The sequence below is a fragment of the Aotus nancymaae genome, unplaced genomic scaffold (genome assembly GCF_030222135.1).
Source record: "Aotus nancymaae isolate 86718 unplaced genomic scaffold, 86718_ANA_hifiasm-v0.15.2.pri h1tg000012l, whole genome shotgun sequence".
Lineage (NCBI taxonomy): Eukaryota > Metazoa > Chordata > Mammalia > Primates > Aotidae > Aotus > Aotus nancymaae.
The window spans coordinates 47,960,644-47,981,992 of NW_026988423.1; the positions used below are offsets into that span (position 1 = coordinate 47,960,644).

A 21,349-nucleotide genomic window follows, 5' to 3' on the forward strand; every position below is an offset into this window, starting at 1 on the left:
CTGTAATCCCAGCACTTTGGGAGGCCAAGGTGGGTGGATCACTTGAGGTCGGGAGTTGGAGACCAACCTAGCCAACATGGTGAAACCCCATCTCAAAAAAAAAACAAACAAGGTGGGCTTCACAGAAGTGGGGAGGAGAGGGGCTGCTTGGCTGGAGGCCTCTAATGTCCCATCTTAGGCTCAAGCAGGAAGGGCTCTGCCACCCACTGCGGGGTCCTAGTCTCTAAGATCCTTCCTTTTCTGATTGACAGTCATCCTCCCACACTCTGAAACGGTCTTGGTTTCCTGGGAGCTCCCGGGCACTTTGCACCTGGGCAAGAAGGACTTTCCACTTTGCATTGTCTCGTGTTGTCTGTTTACTTCCCTTATCTCTCCCGCTAAGCTGTGGGCTCCCTGCCTGATTCATCCATGTGTCCCCTCCCAGTATCTGTCCCAGCATAGGTGCAAAGGGTTAGGCGGCTGAATGAAGCCATGAGCTTATCAGTGTTAACAAGGCCTGCCCAGCCCCCAGGAGCCGCGCTGTTACTACAGCCTTTCCATGGGAAACAGTTCAGAGCATGGGATCTCTGGGCTGGGGAGGAGAGAGCCACTCGGCCCTGACTCTCTAGGAGCCCTGGACAAACTTTATTATTATTATTATTAATTTATTTTTTCTGAGACGGAGTTTTGCTCTAGTTGTCCAGGTTGGAGTGCAGTGGCACGATTTCGGCTTACCCCCCAGTCTCTGCCTCCCGGGTTCAAGCGATTCTCCTGCCTCAACCTCCCGAGTAGCTGGGATTACAGGCATGCACCACCAAGCCTGGCTAATATTGTATTTTTAATAGAGACGCAGTTTCTCCATGTTGGTCAGGCTGGTCTGAAACTCCCAACCATGCCATACCAGGACAAACTTAATCTTTGCTGGTGTTCATTTCCTCATCTGGAAAGCCAGGGGCAGACGTGCTTTGAGACCCTCCTTGCTCGTCTAGTCCCCCGGGAGTCCACACATCCAAGGGCCCAGGCTTTGTTTTCTGACCAAGCTGGGCTCAGAAACCAGGACAAAGCCCCATCTTCAATCTTATGGAAAAAAAAAAAAAATATATATATATATATATATTTTTTTTTTTTTTTTTTTTGAGACAGTCTTGCTATGTCACCCAGGCTGGAGTGCAGTGGCGCGATCTTGGCTCACTGCAACCTCCGCCTCCTGGGTTCAAGCAATTCTCATGTGTCAGCCCCCTGAGTAGCTGGGATTACAGGCATGTGCCACCACACCTGGCTAATTTTTGCATTTTTAGTAGAGATGGGGTCTCACTATGTTCCCCAGGCTGATCTTGAACTGCTGGACTCAAGTGATCCGCCCACCTCAGCCCCCTCGAAGTGCTGGGATTATAGGTGTGAGCCACTGCACCCAGCAGATTTTGGAGAATGCACTTGAGGACAGAGCTTTGTAAGTGATGCTTAAAAGCCCTAGTAAATTTCATGTTGTGATGGTTCCCCTTCCTCTGTGTCCTCGTTTGTCCCAGAAGAAGTTGGCTGGGGCAGGAAGGGTCAGCGGTTGTCCTCTTTGTCAGAGCAGCCAGGAAGAGTCTCAGGTTGCCTCTAAGTAGACCTGCTGTGTGTCAAGCTCTGTGCCAAAGGCAGGAGCTGCTTTTACTCCCCGTAGCAAGCTGAGCAGGTAAAGTCCTGGCAAGGCAGGGTGGAGGGGAGGTGGGCAGCGCTGTGGGCTTCGGGAGGCAGGAAGGCTTCCTGGAGGAGGCACCATCCTGAATTGTGGGCAGAGGAGGGAAGGTAAGAGGGGCTTCCCTGTAGAATGAGGCCAGAAGGTGGACTGTGTGGTTTCAAGGTGGGGTGTATAAAGAAGACAGGGAGGCCCAGCATGGTGGCTCATGCCTGTAATTGCAGCACTTTGGGAGGCCAAGGCAGGTGGATTGCCTGAGCTCAGGAGTTTGAGACCAGCCTGGGAAACATGGTGAAACCAAAATACAAAAAACCAGCCGGGCATGGTAGCACATGCCTGTAGTCCCAGCTACTTGGGAGGCTGAGGTGGGAGGATCACTTGAGCCTGGGAGGTGGAGGCTCCAGTGAGCCAAGGCCATACCACTGTACCACTGCTCTCCTACTTGGGTGACAAGAGTGAGACCTGTCTCAAAAAAAATGGAGACAGGGAGGCCGGGCACGGTGGCTCATGCCTGTAATCCCAGCACTTTGGGAGGCCAAGGCGGGTGGATCACGAGGTCAAGAGATCGAGACCATCCTGGTCAACATAGTGAAACCCCGTCTCTACTAAAAATACAAAAAATTAGCTGGGCATGGTGGCGCGTGCCTGTAATCCCCGCTACTCAGGAGGCTGAGGCAGGAGAATTGCCTGAACCCAGGAGGCGGAGGTTGCGGTGAGCCGAGATCGCGCCATTGCACTCCAGCCTGGGTAACAACAGCGAAACTCCGTCTCGAGGAAAAAAAAAAAAAAAAAGGAGACAGGGAGCTGAGAGAAGCAAGTGGTGGCCCAATCATGAGGACGGGGAGGGGCTTGGAAGCCAAGCCAAGAAGTGTGGACTTTGTCCCAGAGGTTAGTAGGGAGCCATGGAGGGTTCTAGACCTGAACTGCGCTTTAGGAAGAATTGACCTGGCAACAACTGGAAGATGAGCTTAGAGGGTAAAGCTGGAGTCAGGGAGGTCCCTGTAAGAAATGACACCAGCCCAGAGGGTGACACAGTGAGACAGAGGATAGAAGGGAGGGGACAGTGGAAGAATGCCACAGACCCTATGAGACTGAGATTTTTTTGTCTCTGTTAGATCTGGAATATAACAATCAGACCTGGAATGCTGGGACTCAGAAGGGTTTTTCTGGCAAGTTTTGGGGCGTCCTTGGGAGTATCCCCAGGCAGCTGGATATGGGGCTAGAGCCAGAAAGGGCCAGAGTGAGAGGCAGCCAGGTGGGTGCTGCAAAGGAGTCAGTGAAAGTAGTCAGGGGCTGGGCGCGGTGGCTCATGCCTGCCATCCCAGCACGTTGGGAGGCTGAGGCAGTCGGATCACTTGAGCCCAGGAGTTTGAGGACAGCTTGGGCAACATGGTAAAACCATGTTGAATTTTGAAAGAATTCAAAAATTAGCTGGGTGCAGTAGCATACGCTTGTACTCCCAGCTACTCTGGAGGCTGAGGTGGAAGGATCACCTGAGCCCAGAAGGTGGAGACTGAAGTGAGCCAAGATCGCTGCCCCTGCCCTCCAGCCCAAGCGACAGATTCAGTCTTTGTCTCTAAAAAACACACATGCACAGAAACAAAACAACACGGCCAGGACCGGGCGCGGTGGCTCATACCTGTAATTCCAGCACTTTGCGAGTCTGAAGTGGGTGGATCATTTGCGGTCAGGAGTTTGAGACCAGCCTGACCAACATGGTGAAACCCTGTCTCTACTGAAAATACAAAAATTAGCCAGCATGGTGGCACGTGCCTGTAATCCCAGCTACTCGGGAGGCTGAGGAAGGAGAATCGCTTGAACCTGGGAGGCGGAGGTTGTGGTGAGCCGAGATCGCGCGACTGCACTCCAGCCTGGGCAACAAGAGAGAAAACAAACAAGCAAAGTGACCAGGGAAGCCGGGAGGTATAGAACAGCCTGGTGAGCCCAGGAATTTTAGGCCAGTCCGGGCAACATGGTGGGATCCTGTCTCTACCAAAAAATTTAAAATAATAATAATTAAAAAGAAGAGGTTAGGCACAGAGGCTCATGCCTGTAATCCCAACGCCTTGGGAGGCCAAGGAAGGAGGTTTCCCTGAGCTCAGGAGTTCGAGACCAGCCTGGGCAACACAAGGAGACCCTGTTTCTCCCAAAACTTTAAAAATTAGCCAGACATGGTGGCATATGCCAGAGGCTGAGGCGGGAGGATCAGTTGAGTCCAGGAGGTCAAGGCTTCAGTGAGCTACAATTGCGCCACTGCACTCTGGCCTGGGCAACAGAGCAAGGCCCTGTTTCAAAAACACAACAAAAACGAAAAAGCCTGGAATGTGTGCTGGGGTCAAGGGGAAGAGCCTAGGAGAGGTCAGGGGAGGCAGAGGCCTGGAGGAGGCCGCAGGTTGGCCGGAAGTGGACCAACGGTGGTTCTCTGCAATGAAAGTGGGTAGTGCCAGGGCTCCTGAGGCAGGGGATCCAAAGGCTCTAAGCTCCTGGCCTGCCGGTCTAACCAGGACTTTCTGGAGGCAGCTCACTCCTGTGGCCCCACAATCCATTCAGCAATCTTTGCCGGTGAACCTGCTAGGCTCCGGAGGGACCCAAAGAAGGTGTGGGAGGTTGGATTCACAGTGTCCCGCAGAAGAGGAAGATCAGGCCAGGCGCGGTGGCTCATGCCTGTAGTCCCAGAACTTTGGGAGGCTGAGGCGGGTGGATCACCTGAGGTCAGAAGTTTGAGACCAGCATGGCCAACGTGGTGAAATCCCGTCTCTACTAAAAATACAAAAAATTGGCCAGGCGTGGTGGTGGACGCCTGTAATCCCAGCTACTCGGAGAATTGCTTGAACCTGGGAGGTGGAGGTTACAGAGAGCCGAGGTCGAGCCATTGCACTCCAACCTAGGAACACAGACGAAAGTTCGTCTCAAAAAAAAAAAGACTGGGCACAGTGGCTCGCACTTGTAATCCAAGCGCTTTGGGAGGATGAGGTAGGCGGATCACAAGGTAAGGAGTTCAAGACCAGCTTGACTAACATGGTGAAATCCCATCTCTACTAAAAATACAAAAAACTTAGCCTGGGGTGGTGGCTGGCACCTGTAATCCCAGCTACTCGGGAGCCTGAGGCTGGAGAATGGCTTGAACCAGAGAGGTGGAGGTTGCAGTGAGCCGAGATGGAGCCATTGCACTCCAAGGTGGGTGACAAGAACAAAAAAAAAAAAAAAAAAAGGAAGATTTAGGAGGCTAAAGCATCCAGGAAAGCTTCCTGGAGGGGGCAGCATGGGCACTTAATCTGAACGTGAGTCCAAGCAGGATTTCTTAGGGTGTCACTTGAGTCCCAGTCCCCTGGGATGAGGTGGGGAATGAGGAAGCTGGGTGCCCCTGACCTGGCCCCCTTCTCTCAGATGTGGAACGGAGGAAGAGCCCCGTGTGTGGCTTCGTGACCCCCCTGCAGGGGCCTGAGGCTGATGCGCACCGGAAGCCGGAGGTAGCTGGGTTCTGGACTGCCTGCCCATCTGCCCACCTGTCCACCTGCCCACCTGCCCGCCCACCAAGACCAGCCCCTGCCTCCTTTAGCCTTGCGCTGGGCAGACAGGGATGGGGTGAGGGGTGGGAGATGGGTGTGCGGTGCTCCCCTCCCTACTGATCGCCCTCCCCCCGGACCCTCCACCAGGCCGTAGTCCTGGAGGGGAACTACTGGAAGCGGCGCATCGAGGTGGTGATGCGGGAATACCACAAGTGGCGCATCTACTACAAGAAGCGGGTCAGTGGGGGGCCCGGGGAGGCCCCAGAGCTTTCCCCTGCGGCTGCCGGCCACCTCCCGCCTCGGAAGATCCCTGGAAAGGGGATCCTGATCCCCACCAAGCCTGTCCCCTTTGGGCCCTCCGTTCAGTCCCGGGCCGACAGCGCCACCGTGTGGCCACAGGACCTAGCAGCCTCCTTCCTTGGAGGTGGGGGAGCTCCTGATGGGAAATGGGGGATCTCATCGCTTGTGAGCAGGGGAGGTTTTGTGGGGAAAGTGATGAAGGATGGGGCAAGGGATCCGGCATCCAACTCTGTGTGTCCCTGCAGCTCCGTAAGTCCAGCAGGGAAGAGGACCTCCTGGCCCCTAAGCAGGTGGGTGCTCTGTGAGTCCAGCAGGGAAGGGCATCTCTTCCCCCACAAGTAGGTGGGAGGTAGAGAGTTGACAGCTTCCTCCTGCGTGGGCAGGACAGTGGCTGGGCGTGAGGGTGGGATATGGGACGTGACTGCCATCCTGTGGTTGATCCGTCAAGCTCTTCTCTTCTTGGGGTGTAGTAGTGCAGTGGTGAGAAGACCCCAGGTCATTAGGCAAGTGGTGGGAGATGGGAGAACAGAGGGACCAGGTCAGTCTCGGTGGCTCACGCCTGTAATCCCAGCACTTGGGAGGCCGAGGCAGGTGGATCACCTGAGGTCAGGCGTTCAAGACCAGCCTGGCCAACATGGTGAAAACCCATCTCTACTAAAAATACAAAAATCAGGACGGGCACAGTTGCTCACACTTGTAATGCCAGCACTTTGGGAGTCCGAGGCCAGTGGATCACGAGGTCAGACGTTTGAGACCAGCCTGGCCAACATGGTGAAACCCCATCTCTACTAAAAATACAAAAATTAGCTGGCTGTGGTGGCGCATGCCTGTTTACTCAGGAGGCTGAGGCAGGAGAATCACTTGAAACTGGGAGGCGAAGTTTGCAGTGAGCTGAGATTGCACCACTGCCCTCTAGCCTGGGCAACAGAGTGAGATTCCATGTTAAAAAGAGGGACCAAAGAACTGAGGTCCCGGACAGGAAAAAATCCAAAGGGCAGGAAGGGGACTCCTGTATCTGCATCCTGGTCTATCTCCTGGGGGAAGTTCTTAGAGGCCAGTGGAGTGATCTGGTCTTTCAAGCAGCAAGCCAGGTCCACGAGGGAAAGGTGAGAGAGGCGTGCACAGACAGACCTTCCATCCTGCTGACCATTTTACCCCGGGCAGGGGTGAAATGGACGGTCGGGGCAGTGGGAGTGCTTCAGTGGCTGCTGACGGCTCTGTCTCCCTAGTCGGAAGGTGAGTGGCCGCCACCGGAGCAATGGTGCAAACAGCTCTTCTCCAGTGTGGTCCCCGTGCTGCTGGGAGACCCAGAGCAGGAGCCGGGTGGGCGGCAGCTCCTGGACCTCGACTGCTTTTTGTCCGACATCTCGGACACGCTCTTCACCATGACTCAGCCCAGCCCTTCACCCCTGCAGCTGCCGCCTGAGGATGGTGAGGGTCTGGGAAGGGGCAGGGGAGAGGGGTGAAGGCCTGTGAGATTCCAGGAGGCCAAGGGAGGAATGGCTGGGGGTTGGGGCGGGGACCCCGCTCCTCTCTGCCTGCTGCTGCTGATGTTGCCACTGCTGCCTCCAGCCTACGTCGGCAATGCTGACATGATCCAGCCGGACCTGACGCCACTGCAGCCAAGCCTGGATGACTTCATGGACGTCTCAGGTGGGGCAAGCCCCTCCCGGGCTTGGGTGAACGGACAGGGTCCATGTCAGGAAGGCCGATGAGCCCATCGAAGGCCCCTCTGGGAGAGCTGATGGTCTGAGTGGTTTCTTTTCTTCTTCTTCTTCTTTTTTTTTTTTGAGATGGGGTCTCACTCTGTCACTCAGCTTGGAGTGCAGTGGTGCCATCTTGGCTCACAGCAACCTCTGCCTCCCAGGCTTAAGTGATCCTCCCACCTCAGCTTCCCAAGTAGCTGGAATACAGGCAGGCACCACCACACCCAGCCAATTTTTTTTTTTTTTAGACAGGGTTTCACCATATTGGCCAGGCTGGTCTTGAACTCCTGAGCTCAGGTGATCCGCCCAACTCAGCTTCCCAAAGTGCTGAGATTACAGGCGTGAGCCACCATGCCTGACTTTTTTTTTTTTTTTTTTTTTTTTTTGTATTTTTGGTAGAGACGGGGTTTCACCATGTTGCCCAGGCTGGTCTCAAACTCCTGAGCTCAAGCGATCCTCCCGCCTTGGCCCCCCAAACTGCTGGGATTACAGGTGTGAGCCACTGTGCCTGGCACGTCTGGGTGGTTTCTGAGGGATCTTCCTGGTCTCCTTTTGTCCAGCTGATGTGGCCTCCAATGAAGGCAGGAACAGAGAGATTACCTGGACAGGGAACCAGGGGCTCCCAGGAAAGCAGTGAATGCTGGGACTCTCTCAGGGGAGAGGGGAACTTTCATTTATTTGGGTTTATTTATTATTCACACAATGCATTTTAAAACTATTTACTAGGCTGGGCGGAGTGGCTCATGCCTGTTACCCAGTACTTTTGGTGGGGCCAAGTTGAGCAGATCACCTGAGGTCGGGAGTTCAAGACCAGCCTGGCCAACATGGGGAAGCCCCATCTCTACTAAAAATACAAAAATTAGCCAGGCATGGTGGCGGGCGCCTGTGATGCCAGTTACTCGGGAGGCCGAGGTGGGAGAATCACTTGAACCCGGGAGGCAGAGGTTGCAGTGAGCTGAGATTGTGCCATTGCACTCCAGCCTGGGCAACAAAGATTCCGTCGCAAAAAAATAAAAATTAAAAATTAAACTACTAGAGAACATTTCAAGCATGCACACACTAGTAGAGAAAGCGCAGTTCAGCAAACTCCCAGGTCAGTGTCACTGATTGACTTACCACTCTGGGCCAGTCTTCTTTCATCTAGACCACATTCCTTCTCTTCTCTTACGTTTTGTTTTATTTTATTTTTGAGACAGGATCTCACTCTGTTGCCCAGGCTGGAGTACAGTAGCACAGTCACAGCTCACTGCAGCCTCAACCTCTCAGGCTCAAGTGATCCTCCCATCTCAGCCTCCCAAGTAGCTGGGACCACAGGCCCGCGCCTCTATGCCTGGCTAATTTTTTTTTTTTTTTTTTTTTTTTGAAGAGATGGGACCTCCCTATATTGCCCAGGCTGGTCTACAACTCCTGGTCTCAAGAGATCCTCCCACCTCAACCTTCCAAAGCGCGGGGATCACAGGTGCCCAGTCTATTATTTTAAAGAAAATTACAGCCATTATATCTTGTAAGGCTTTTTTTTTTTTTTTGAGATAGAGTCTCACTCTGTTGCCCAGGCTGGAGTGCAGTGGCTTGATCTTAGCTCACTGCAGCCTCCGCCTTCTGGGTCAAGCAAGTCTCCTGCCTCAGCATCCTGAGCCTCTGGGATTACAGGCATGCGCCACCACACCCAGCTAATTTTTGTATTTTTAGTAGAGATGGGATCTTACTATGTTGGCCAGGCTGGTCTCGAACTCCTGACCTCAAGTGATCCACTTACCAGGGCTTCCCAAAGTGCTGGGATTATGGGCATGAGCCACCGCGCCTGGCCTAAAGCATTTTTTTGCAAGTCATGAATGTCCCTACCTCCCTCTCCTGACCCCAGAGCCACCAAGTTCCTGATTCCTCATGGTCCTCCCAGAGGTGCTCCTGTCAGTAAAAGCACCTGTGGACAAATGCCTCTGTTTTCACAACAGATCTCCCAGGTGGCCTTCATTTCACCATTAGGTCTTGCAGGCTATTCCCAATAGCCACACATTTAGGGGCTCCCAGAGCCATGTGCAGGCCAGGTAGATATCTAGGCTCAGCCCGTCTCATCCAAGCCCCCGGGGACAGAAAGAGGGTCCCTGGGATAAAGGCTTAGTCCTAGTGACCTCCTGCTGGGTGCAGTGGCTCACACCTATAAACCCAGCACTTTGGGAGGCCGAGGCCACTGGATCACCTCAGGTCAGCGGTTTGAGACCAGCCTGGCCAACATGGCGAAACCCCGTCTCTACTAAAAATAAAAATTAGCTAGGTGTGGCGGCATGCTCCTGTAATCCCAGCTACTGGGGAGGCTGAGGCAGGAGAATCACTTGAACCTGGGAGGTGGAGTTTGCAGTGAGCTCAGATCATGCCATTGCACTCCAGACTAGGCGAGAGTTTGAGACCCTGTCTCAAAAAAAAGAAAGAAAAAAGGCTTAGTGACCTCCTAACTCCTTCCCCACGGGGTCCTGGGCCTGTCAGTCAAGAGGTGGAGGCCTATGGGGCGGGGACTAGGGAATGAGGAACCACCCCCAGCCCTGCTCCAGCCCTGGGCGGGGGTAGGGGCTGCCCCGGGGCAGAAGTGTGCATGGCAGTGCCCTGGGAGCAGCCCAGCCTGGGAGGGCAGCAGCCCTATCTGGGCACACAGCCCCCCGCCACAGGTAGGAGCCCAGCCACCCCCTCCTGGGGTCTGGGCAAGACCAGAAGGGACTGGGGCTAGAAGGCAACGTCTGGCAAGCGCGGGTGGCTGCTGGGGCGTGGGGGGACAAATGTGGCCCACACAGAGGAGGTGGCTCGTGTGGCCCTCCCATATCAAACACTCCCTGCATCCAGAGGGCAGAGCGCACAGCAGCCCTCATTGTCCCCAAGAGCCTCCCACTGGGGAGGTCCAGCTGGAAACCCAGGGAGGGGACGGAAACTGTACGGAGGCAGCGGCCCTGGTGGTGGGGGGAGGGGGTGGTCAGGGAGGCAGCCAGAGGCAGAGAAGCTCAGGGAGGGGATGGCAGGTCACATTTGTGGAGGGGACAGAGGCTAGGGAGGGACTTGGGGCCTGGTGAGCAGCTCAGGCGAGGAAGGGGTGGCTGGCGAGGAAGGGATGAGAGGGGCCTGCTGCCCCGTAACTCTTGCCCAGGCCCCAGGGAGTGGGCCGTAGCTGTGAGCAGGGAGGGGCCCTCGGCCCTCAGCGGCCTGGAGGCTGGCCCAGCATGAGGCTGATTCTAGAGCCAGGACCTCGGGGGCCTAGTGATAGGCCCTATGGACCCTGGAAGGTGGAGAGCAGCAGTGACCACTCTCCATCTGTCACCTGGTGGTCCCCCCACTTTTGTTTTTTTGAGACAGAGTCTTGCTCTGTTGCCCAGGCTGAGTGCAGTGGCATGATCTCGGCTCACTGCAACCTCCACCTCCCGGGTTTGTGTGATTCTCTCGTGTCAGCCTCCTGAGTAGCTGGGACTACAGGCGCCCATCACCACACCTGGCTAATTTTTGTATTTATTTATTTATGTTTATTTTATTTTCTGTTTTTTGTTCTTGAGAATGAGTCTTGCTCTATCGCGCAGGCTGGAGTGCAATGGCACAATCTTTGCTCACGGCAACCTCCGCCTCCTGGGTTCTAGCGTTTCTCCTGCCTCAGCTCCCCGAGTAGCTGGAATTACAGGCACTCACCACCATGCCTGGCTAATTTTTTGTATTTTCAGTAAAGACAGGGTTTCACCATGTTGTCCAGGCTGGTCTCGAACTCCTGACCTCCTAATCCGCCCACAAGGGCCTCCCAAAATGCTGGGATTACAGACATGAACCACCCCACCCAGCCTGGTCCCCCTTTTAAAGAAAGGCAGGAGGGGCACAGGTAGTCCCAGCTTCTCAGGGGCCGAGGCAGGAGGATTGCTTGAACCCGGGAGGCAGAAGTTGCAGTGAGCATAGATCACACCACCGCACTCCAGTCTGGGCAACAGAGCGAGACTCTGTCTTAAAAAAGAAAGAAAGGCAGCGGGAGAGCAACCTTCTCACCATGGGGTTAGACACGCGGACAGGCACAGAGCAGACGTGCATGCTCCGGGTTGTCATGGCAGGACAGGTTCACGTGGCGTCAGATGGAGCTGAGACTCCAGGGTTCAGCCACTGCACCACACAGGCCCCGCACACTCCCAAAAAGCAGAGCCACTTGTGACATATAGGGCCACGCGCGGTGGCTCACACCTGTCATCCCAGCACTTTGGGAGGCTAAGGCGGGAGGATGGCTTGAGCTCAGGAGTTTGAGATCAGCCTGGGCAACATGGCAAAACCCATTTTTGCTAAAAAATACAAAAAATAACTGTGGTGGCGAATGCCTGTAATCCCAGCTACTTGGGAGGCCAAGGCATGAGAATCCTTTGAACCCGGGAGGCAGAGGTTGCAGTGAGCTGAGATAGTGCCACTGCACTTCAGCCTGGGCGACAGCAGGGCACAGTGGCTGACCTCCTCCACTGGTCCTGCACCCCTTTCCCGCCCCAACACTCTGGGCACCCCCTTTCTGTACCACCAGATCAGGAAATGGGAGTCACCAGCGGATAGGGAGGGGGACTTCTGAGCTAAGCCTGGGACTGGGCAGGGGAGGGTACTACTTCCTGGGGTCCCTGTTCACATCCAGAGTCCCGTGCCATCTCCCACTCAGGCTCATTATAATCCCAACACTTTGGGAGGCTGAAGCAGGAGGATGGCTTGAGACCGGGAGTTTCAGACCAGCCTAGGCAACATAGTATAACTCTGTCTCTGGGGATTGGGGTTGGGGTTGGCGGGGAGACACACACACACACACACACATACACACACACACACTTGACCCCCCCAGTGGGTTCTGGGTTTGGGTGACCTTATCTAGGAGCTCCTTGGTGACTTTATCCTGGTCTCCTTGGAGGTGGCTCCTAGGAGGCAGACTTGAGCAGCTCTCCTGGCAGGGGTGCTGGAGGGGAAAAGCGGGGAGCTGGGGCCCACCCAAGCCTGTAGGGAGCTGGCACGGTGGGGTCAGATCTGCCCAGACTGGGAGGCCTCGGGAGCTGGCACGGACCACAGGCTGGTCAGGGTCAGAGAAAGGTGCCCGGAAGGGAGCGGGTGGGCGGGAGGCGCCCAGGCCGGGGATGTGGTCAGGCCATGGGTAGCTGCTTCCCAAAACCAGAATAGCCCAGGACTTACACAACCCGCACCCCAAACAATCCGCCTGCTGCCTCCCTCAGCTCTTGTGGGCTTTCCAGTCCCCCTCTCCCCCACCCCACTCGAGCCCACCCTTAGTCCCCCCTCTCCCCCACCCCATTTGAGCTACCCTTAGTCCCCCCTCTCCCCCACCCCACCCGGAGCCCACCCTTAGGCCCCCCTCCCCCACCCCACTCGGAGTCCACCCTTAGTCCCCCCTCTCCCCCACCCCACCCGGAGCCCACCCTTAGGCCCCCCTCTCCCCCACCCCACTCGGAGTCCACCCTTAGTCCCCCCTCTCCCCCACCCCACCCGGAGCCCACCCTTAGTCCCCCCTCTCCCCCACCCCACCCGGAGCCCACCCTTAGGCCCCCTCTCCCCCACCCCTCTTCTCCCCCAACCCCACTCGGAGCTCACTCTTAGTCCCCACTCTCCCCCACCCCACTCGGAGCCCACACTTAGGCCCCCTCCCGCCCACCCCACTCGGGGCCCACCCTTAGGCCCCCCTCTCCCCATCCCACTCGGAGGCCACCCTTAGGTCCCCCTCTCCCCCACCCCACTCGAGGCCACCCTTAGGCCCCCCTCTCTCCCACCCCACTTGGAGCCCACCCTTAGGCCCCCTCCCGCCCACCCCACTCAGGCCCATCCTTCGGCCCCCTCTCCCCCACCCCACTCGAGCCCACCCTTAGGTCCCCTCTCCCCCACCCCACTCGAGGCCACCCTTAGGCCCCCCTCTCCCCCACCCCACTCGAGGCCACCCTTAGGCCCCCTCTCCCCCACCCCACTCGAGCCCACCCTTGGGCCCCCCTCTCCCCCACCCCACTCGAGCCCACCCTTAGGCCCCCCTCTCCCCCACCCCACTCGGAGCCCACCCTTAGGCCCCCTCCCGCCCACCCCACTCGGAGCCCATCCTTCGGCCCCCTCTCCCCCACCCCACTCGAGCCCACCCTTAGGTCCCCTCTCCCCCACCCCACTTGAGCCCACCCTTAGGCCCCCCTCTCTCCCACCCCACTCGGGGCCCGCCCTTAGGCCCCCTCCCGCCCACCCCACTCGGGGCCCACCCTTAGGCCCCCCCTCCCCCACCCCACTCGGAGCCCACCCTTAGGCCCCTCTCTCCCCCACCACACTCGGAGCCCACCCTTAAGCCTTCTCCTGCCCACCCCACTTGGAGCCCACCCCTAGGCCCTCTAGCCCCATTACACTTTTCACCCCACTCCTAGGCTTCACCTATTGACCTTCCAACAAACCAAACTGCTGGAACCAATGACCTCGTGTCCCCTCTCATCTCCAACTCACCCCTTGAACTTCTGCCACCCTGGGGCCCCTCCCATCCCAGACCTCCTCCCCTTGCACCAACTGCACCCCTTTCCCACCCTGGTACTGTCTCTGGGCACCCCCTTTCTGGACCGCCAGCAGATCAGGGAAGGGGAGCCACCAGGTGATGGGGAGGGGACTCCCTGAGCTAAACCTGGGGCTGGGGAGGGAGGGGCTGTTCCTAGGGTCCCTGTTCACACCCACAGTCCCCCGCTATCTCCCACTCGGCTCAATCCACCCAAGACGGTTGCTGCTTCCCCTGATTGAGACAGAAACCCTTCCAGTTTCACAATCTCCTGTGGAAGGGACCCCCACCCACCGCCTGCTGGCCCCCAGGTCCCCACCCGCCAAGGCTGGGGACAGGCCACTCTCCTCCCAGCTGTTTCCCAGCCATAGCCCTGGCCCTAACTGCTGTCGCCCTGTGTGTCTGAATTACAGATTTCTTTACCAACTCCCGCCCCCCACAGACGCCCATGACTTCAAACTTCCCAGAGCCCCCCAGCTTCAGCCCCGTGGCTGACTCCCTCTTCAGCAGTGCGACCCTGGGCCCGGAGGTGCCCCCAGCTTCCATGGGCATAACCCACCTCTCCGGACACAGCCGTCTGCAGGTAAGCTCACCCCAGCCCATCCAGCCCTGTCTGGCTCACTCCAGAGTTAGTCCTGCCCTGCTTATATCCAGGAGGTACTGGACTCCCTGAGTGTGTGGTCTTCTGCTTGGAGACTAGAGGGGAAGAAAGGCCCCATCTCCATCCCCTGGGAGGGACCCCGTGAAGCAGAACTGGACAAAGGGGTTGTGGGAAAAAGCTAAGGGCGTGGGGACCACAGTGTAAGCTCCACCAAGGCCGGTTGCTTCTAGAAGGCTTCCTGGAGGAGGTGGGTTTCTGGGCCTTAGAGAATAGGTCAGCTTTGAACAGAGGAGACTGGCCGAGGGCAAGCCAGATGGGAGAACAGCAGGAACAAAAGCATTGAGGAAGAAAGCTGAGCATGGATGTTTAGGAAACAGTGAATCTACCATTTTGGTTCATGAATTCCCGGTGCTATTATTATTATTATTATTATTTGAGACAGAGTCTCACTCTGTCACCTAGGATTGAGTGCAGTGGCACAATCTCTGCTCACTGCAACCTCCACCTCCTGTGTTCAAGCTTTTTCCAGCTTATTTTTATATTTTTAGTAGAGATGGGGTTTCACCATGTTGGCCAGGCTGGTCTCGAACTCTTGACCTCAGGAGTCCGACCACCTTGGCCTCCCACAGTGCTGGGATTACAGGAATGAGCCACCACGCCTGGTCCCCAGGTGCAATTCAGATGTTGCTTCCTGCTGCTTGGTTATAGGCCTCCCCCTCCATCATCAGACTTTTCAAGTGCTAATTGTAGTTGGTTGTTGAGGGGTGTCTCTCCTTCACCAGACAGTGAGCTCCTGACTGGAAGGACTATGTTTTGCTGACCACTGCATTTTCTATACCTAATGCAGCTCAGGCACATAACAGCACTCAGTGAATGGTTGCCCAATGAGTCAGTCAGTGACTGAATGAATGCATGAGTGTGCATATGAATGGGTGTGTTGGTAAATTGATAGATGCATCTTAGACAGTGGTGGAGGCACGTGTGGGTCGGTGGATATATGGGTGGGTCAGTGGTTCGTTGGATGGATGGCCTGGTGGATGGATACACAGATGAGTAGTTCAATGCATCAGTGAATGGGCTGGTAGGTGGTTAAGTGGCTTGTAAATGTATAGATCGTGGATGGATGGATTATGGATGGGTTGGTGGATGAATGAAGGAAGCATAGATGGTTGGATGGGTTAGTTAATGTGTTAATATCTGGTGGGCTGGTGGAGAGAGTGGTAGATGAGCTAGTTCATAGATTGATAAATAGGTAGGTGAATAAATGGAAGATGCGTGGATGGAGAGATTGGCGGATGAATTAGTAGATGGACAATTGATGACTGGATGGGAGGGTTGGTTGGTGGATGGATTGGTGGACAAGTTAGTGGATGGATAGATGATGAATGGATGGGTGGGTTAGTTGTTGGGTGGACTGGTGGACAAGTTGTGGATGGATGGATGATGAAAAGATGGGTGGATTGGCTAGTGGATGGATTGGTGGACAGTTAGTGGATGAATAGATGATTAAAAGATGAGTGGGTGAGTTGGTGGATGGATTGTGGGCAAGTTAGTGGATGGAAGGATAATGACTGGATGAGTGGGTGGGTTAGTGGATGATCAGTGGATAAATTAGTGGATGGATGGATGATGACTGGATGAGAGGGGTGGTTGGTGGATGGATTGGTGACAAGTTAGTGGATGGGTGGATGATGAATGGATGGGTGGGTTGGTTAGTGGATGGATTGGTGGACAAGTTAGTGGATGGATGGATGATGACTGGATGGGTGGGTTGGTTAGCGGATGATCAGTGGATAAATTAGTGGATGGATGGATGATGACTGGATGGGAGGGGTGGTTGGTGGATGGATTTGTGACAAGTTAGTGGATGGGTGGATGATGAATGGATGGGTGGGTTGGTTAGTGGATGGATTGGTGGACAAGTTAGTGGATGGATGGATGATGACTGGATGGTTGGATGGATGATGAATGGATGGGTGGGTTGGTGGATACACTGGTGAACAAGTTACTGAATGGATGGATAAGTTATTCAGGAGACAAATGGATGGGCAGGAAGACTGATGCTCTGCTGTGCCTGCGTTGTGCATAAATATATTCTACTCCCTCCTCTCATAATTTCCCTGCTCCGTGTGTGTGTACACACTCCTGTGTGTGTCGGAAGGTGGGACTTATTTCTCCTATCTCTCCCCAGTGCCCAGTCCAGAGCTCAGCCAAGGCAGGGCAGGGGAAGCCTGGATGGCTGCCAGGGTCGGCTCTCTCCCCTGCCCTCTAAGTGTCTGTCTGTCCCCACAACCAGGCTCGGAACAGCTGCCCTGGCCCCTTGGACTCCAGTACCTTCCTGAGTTCTGATTTCCTCCTTCCTGAAGACCCCAAGCCCAGGCTCCCACCCCTTCCTGCACCCCCACCTCTGATGCATTACCCTCACCCTGCCAAGGTGCCAGGCCTTGAGCCCTGCCCCCCACCTCCCTTCCATCCCATGACACCACCTGCTGCTTTGCTGCAGGAAGAGCCTCTCTTCTCTCCCAGGTTTCCCTTCCCCACTGTCCCTCCTGCCCCGGGAGTGTCCCTGCTGCCTGCTCCTGCAGCCTTCCCATCCACCCCGCAGCCTGTGCCCAGCCCAGCCCCCACCCCCTTCCCCATAGAGCTTCTGCCCTCGGGGTATCCAGAGCCTGCCTTTGGGCCTTGCTTCTCGATCCCCAGAGGCAAGCCCCCCACCCCATCCCCTAGGGGGCAGAAAGCCAGCCCCCCTACCTTGGCCCCTGCCACTGCCAGCCCCCCCAGCACGGCAGGGAGCAGCAATCCCTGCCTCACACAGCTGCTCACTGCAGGTGAGATGGGAGGGCCAGCAACGGGGAGAGGCAAGCCCAGGGAGGGAGGTCAGGGGGTGGGGAGGACGGGGGTTATGGCAGAAGCTGAAGGCGAAGGGGCAGGTTCAGTTCGAGGGACAAAGCATTGAGGAATGAGGGACGTGGGTCCCATACCTAAAAGGGGTGTGGGCTCTTGGGAGGGGCAGGCTGGGGTCTTGAGAGAGGCCTCGGGTGGGCCAGCCCAAGCAGCCTCACGGTCCTGCCCTGCACAGCCAAACCAGAGCAATCCCTGGAGCCACCTCCTGTGGCCAGCACCCTCCTCCAGTCCCCAGGATCCCCGGTAAGATCTCAGGCACTGGGCGGTGGGCCACTGCCCACGGGCTTCACCACGACTCTCCGCCCTTCTCCACCCCAGCAGGAGAAGGTCCCTGAATTCCCCTGCACATTCCTTCCCCCGACCCCGGCCCCTACACCGCCCCGGCCACCTCCAGGCCCGGCCACGCTGGTCCCTTCCAGGCCCCTGCTTGTCCCCAAAGTGGAGCGGCTCTCGCCCCCAGTGCCCAGCGGTAAAGAGAGGGGTTGTAGGGATTGGGGGAGTCTAGGGGATGGGGGGAAGAGGAGGAAGGGGACTGGGTCTGGGGCCAGGATGAGAGGAAGGGGGTGATGGGGACCTTTCCCCTGGGTCCGTCTTTCTCTGGGTCTGTCTGTCCCTCCTACAGGCAGTGAGCGGCGGCTGTCAGGGGACCTCAGCTCCATGCCAGGCCCTGGGACTCTGAGCATCCGCGTCTCTCCCCCGCAACCCATCCTCAGCCGGGGCCGTCCAGACAGCAACAAGGTGGGCACCACCCCCAACCCCAAGATCGGTTTGCCTCCCCCAGTCCCTCCCGGGCTCCTTCCCAGGCTCAGCCCCCCGCCTCTCTGCTCCCCGAGACCGAGAACCGGCGCATCACACACATCTCCGCGGAGCAGAAGCGGCGCTTTAACATCAAGCTGGGGTTTGACACTCTTCATGGGCTTGTGAGCACACTCAGTGCGCAGCCCAGCCTCAAGGTGAGCCCCAGACCCAGGCTGGCACCCCCAAAACCATAGGGCCCCCTTCTGGATCCCCCCCACCCAAGACCCAATCACAGGGGAGCGATCCAGACACTCCTGCCTCCTCCCATCCTAGTGCCTCAGTGGGTCCCAGGGTGCAGCCTCCAGCACCTGCCTGAGCCCCCCTGGTGGCGTCTGCAGGTGAGCAAAGCTACCACGCTGCAGAAGACCGCCGAGTACATCCTCATGCTACAGCAGGAGCGCGCGAGCTTGCAGGAGGAGGCCCAGCAGCTGCGGGACGAGATCGAGGAGCTCAACGCCGCCATTAAGTAGGCAGGGTCCAGGCAGGTGCTGGGACCAGGGGGACATGCCGCCTGACCCTCAGCCCCTGACCCCCGCCCTGCCCCCAGCCTATGCCAGCAGCAGCTGCCCGCCACAGGGGTACCCATCACCCACCAGCGTTTTGACCAGATGCGAGACATGTTTGATGACTACGTCCGAACCCGTACGCTGCACAACTGGAAGTTCTGGGTGGTATCCTCCCTCGAGCGCATGGCCTGGGGGCTGCAGGGGCTGTGGTGGGATGAGACGAGGCTGTGCGGGGATGTAGGCCTAGCTCTCCAGGCCGGGCCAGCTCAGAGCTGCTCCCAGGGGACGGGCTCTTGTTCTGCCCCCTGCTTCCATGCCCTGGCCATCTTGGGCTGCAGAATTGCCCCGGGATGGAAAGCTGGGAGCAGAGAGGGAAACTGAGGAAGGAGTCTTTGGGTAAGGGGAGCCTCGGCCCTGACTTCAGGAGTCCCAAGGGCAGTTTGGGAGAACCTGAACTCTAGATTGAGCCCTAGAGAAGACTAGGAATCCAATCCCTGACCTGGCTCAGGGACCAAGTTCTTGACTGAGCCAGGGAAGGGAGCTCAGGGATGGGGGATGGTTCAGCCCAGAGGAGGAGCTGAGGAGGGGCAAGGAGGAGGGGACTGAGAGCCAGAGAGCTGGGGTAATCCTAGCATTTTAGGAGGCTGAGGTGGGTGGATCACCTGAGGTCAGGAGTTCCAGACCAGCCTGACCAACATGGAGAAACCTTGTTTCTACTAAAAATACAAAATTAGCCAGTCGTGGTGGTGCATGCCTGTAATCCCAGCTACTTGGGAGGCTGAGGCAAGAGAATCGCTTGAATCCCAAAGGCGGAGGTTGCAGTGAGCTGAGATCAGGCCACTTCACTCCAGCCTGGGCAACAAGAGTGAAACTCCGTCTCAAAAAAAAAGAAAGAAAGAAGAAGTAGGGGCTGCAGCAAGACTCCCTGGGGTTCAAGGTTAGACGGTGTTAGCAGGCCCTTTCTTCCCCGGGTTTGAACTGGGCATTAGGGCTCCACATGGGGTGGGGGTACCAGCTGGATCACAGGCAGCTTCTTGACCTGGGCCCAGTTCAGCATCCTCATCCGGCCTCTGTTCGAGTCCTTCAACGGGATGGTGTCCACGGCAAGCGTGCACACCCTCCGCCAGACCTCGCTGGCCTGGCTGGACCAGTACTGCTCTCTGCCTGCTCTCCGGCCAAGTACGTGAGCCATCTCCCTGCCTGCTAGAGGGTCCCAGCCTCAGGGGTGGGGTGGCGTTCTGCCGTGCTTAGACCCCCACATCCAGCTTGCCTTCAACACAGCCTGGGGTTGTAGCCACCACCTGTACCCCAGATGCTCCTCCATCCACCAGATGCCTGCACAGAGGTTCTAGGAGGGGGTGACAGTCTTGCCAGCTGGGACCTCCCCGTCCCTTTGGTTCCAGTGTCCAAGGGGAGGGCCCTGACCCCAGGAGGTGTCTCTCTCTCTGTCTCCCTCCCAGCTGTCCTGAACTCTCTACGCCAGCTGGGCACATCAACCAGTATCCTGACTGACCCGGGGCGCATCCCTGAGCAAGCCACACGTGCAGTCACAGAGGGCACCCTTGGCAAACCCTTATAGTCCTGGCCACACCCTGCTGCTCACTCAGCTGCCCTGGGGCACGGGCTCCAGGGATAATCTCTGGGCACTCCCTCCCTGCCCCAGGCCCTGGCTCTGCCCTTCCCTGGGGGGTCGAACAGGGTCCAGGTTTCATGCTTCCCACCTCCTGGAGGCCAACAAGAGCCGAGCCCCTGTCCCTGCTCTGCCACTGTGCTCCAGCACCATGACCTTGGGAGACTCGTCCCCTGTCTTTGGACCTCTTTGTTTCAATCTGCAAAATGGGGGTGGGGAAGGTTCAATCAGCAGATGAGCTCCAGGCCTTGGCAGCTGTGACATTGGGGGCCTAGGCTGGCAACTCCGGGGGCTCAACGGTGGGAAGAAGAGGAGGCTGTTTCTCTGTCCCCTCCACCAGCTCCCCCACAGGTGGGTCACGGACCTCTATTCATGAGCAGAGAAGCAGAAAAGAAGGTTCCCCCTCTCTGCTCCTTCACTGCTGACCCAGAGGGTCTGCAGGATGGCTCCCCCTGGAAGAGGCCAGGAGGGTCTGATCCCAGGAGAGACCAGGGCCAGAGTGACAACAGCAGGGCAGGCATCATGTGTGTGTGGATGTGTGTGTGTGGGTTTTGTAAAGAATTCTTGACCAATAAAAGCAAAAACTGTCTGCAGGCATGTCGGTGTGATGGTCGATGTGTCTCACTCACACTGGGATGGAGAGAGAGCGCGCTGGTGGTGGGAGGTGGCTTTCCAGATGGCCCTGTGGGCCAGGAAAGGGCCTGGAGGTTTACTCTGAGCTGGCAGCAGCTGGAGGACTTTGAGTGGAGGTGGGACAAGATCAGATGTGTGGGTGGCAAGCGCCTGTAGTCCCAGCTACTTGGGAGGCTGAGGCGGGAGGATCGCTTGAGCCCAGGAGTTCGAGGCTGCAGGGAGCTGTGATCACACCACTGCACTCTAGGCTGGCAACAGAGTGAGACCCTGTTTCAAATAACTAAAAAAAAGTCTGGGCACGGTGGCTCACACCTGTAATCCCAGCACCCTGGGAGGCCAAGGCAGGAGGATCATAGACCTTATCTCAATAATACAAAAGACAAAAATAAATAAAAGATCAGATGTAAGTTTAAAAAAAATTTATTTTTACAAGAATAGAGTCAGTGGCCAAGTGCAGTGGCTCACACCTGTAATCCCAGCATTTTGGGAGCCTGATGCAGGCAGATCACCTGAGGTGAGGTATTCAAGACCAGCCTAGCTAACAGCAAAATCCCGTCTCTACTAAAAATACAAAAATTAGCTGGGCATGGTGGCGCATGC

The 21,349-nt window shown here is 56.8% G+C and overlaps 1 protein-coding gene across 5 annotated transcripts in view; it reads left to right on the plus strand.

Annotated features, from left to right (window-relative positions):
- Nucleotides 1–20,713, plus strand: part of MLXIPL (MLX interacting protein like) — a 49,667-nt gene extending 28,954 nt beyond the window's left edge. For 3 of the 5 annotated variants that reach the window (XM_064375665.1, XM_064375662.1, XM_064375664.1), the window contains 14 exons: nucleotides 5,048–5,130; nucleotides 5,317–5,406; nucleotides 5,715–5,759; nucleotides 6,699–6,900; nucleotides 7,042–7,122; nucleotides 14,091–14,260; nucleotides 16,575–17,106; nucleotides 17,358–17,651; nucleotides 17,805–17,920; nucleotides 18,016–18,135; nucleotides 18,319–18,446; nucleotides 18,528–18,651; nucleotides 19,536–19,665; nucleotides 19,947–20,713. In XM_064375665.1, coding sequence (XP_064231735.1) covers nucleotides 5,365–5,406; nucleotides 5,715–5,759; nucleotides 6,699–6,900; nucleotides 7,042–7,122; nucleotides 14,091–14,260; nucleotides 16,575–17,106; nucleotides 17,358–17,651; nucleotides 17,805–17,920; nucleotides 18,016–18,135; nucleotides 18,319–18,446; nucleotides 18,528–18,651; nucleotides 19,536–19,665; nucleotides 19,947–20,065 — 2,103 coding nt within the window. In that variant the 5' untranslated portion in view covers nucleotides 5,048–5,130; nucleotides 5,317–5,364 and the 3' untranslated portion in view covers nucleotides 20,066–20,713. The remainder of the gene's footprint in view (nucleotides 1–5,047; nucleotides 5,131–5,316; nucleotides 5,407–5,714; nucleotides 5,760–6,698; nucleotides 6,901–7,041; nucleotides 7,123–14,090; nucleotides 14,261–16,574; nucleotides 17,107–17,357; nucleotides 17,652–17,804; nucleotides 17,921–18,015; nucleotides 18,136–18,318; nucleotides 18,447–18,527; nucleotides 18,652–19,535; nucleotides 19,666–19,946) is intronic. The other 2 variants (XM_012449048.3, XM_064375663.1) reach the window with 2 other exon arrangements.
- Nucleotides 20,714–21,349: the final 636 nt, after the last annotated feature.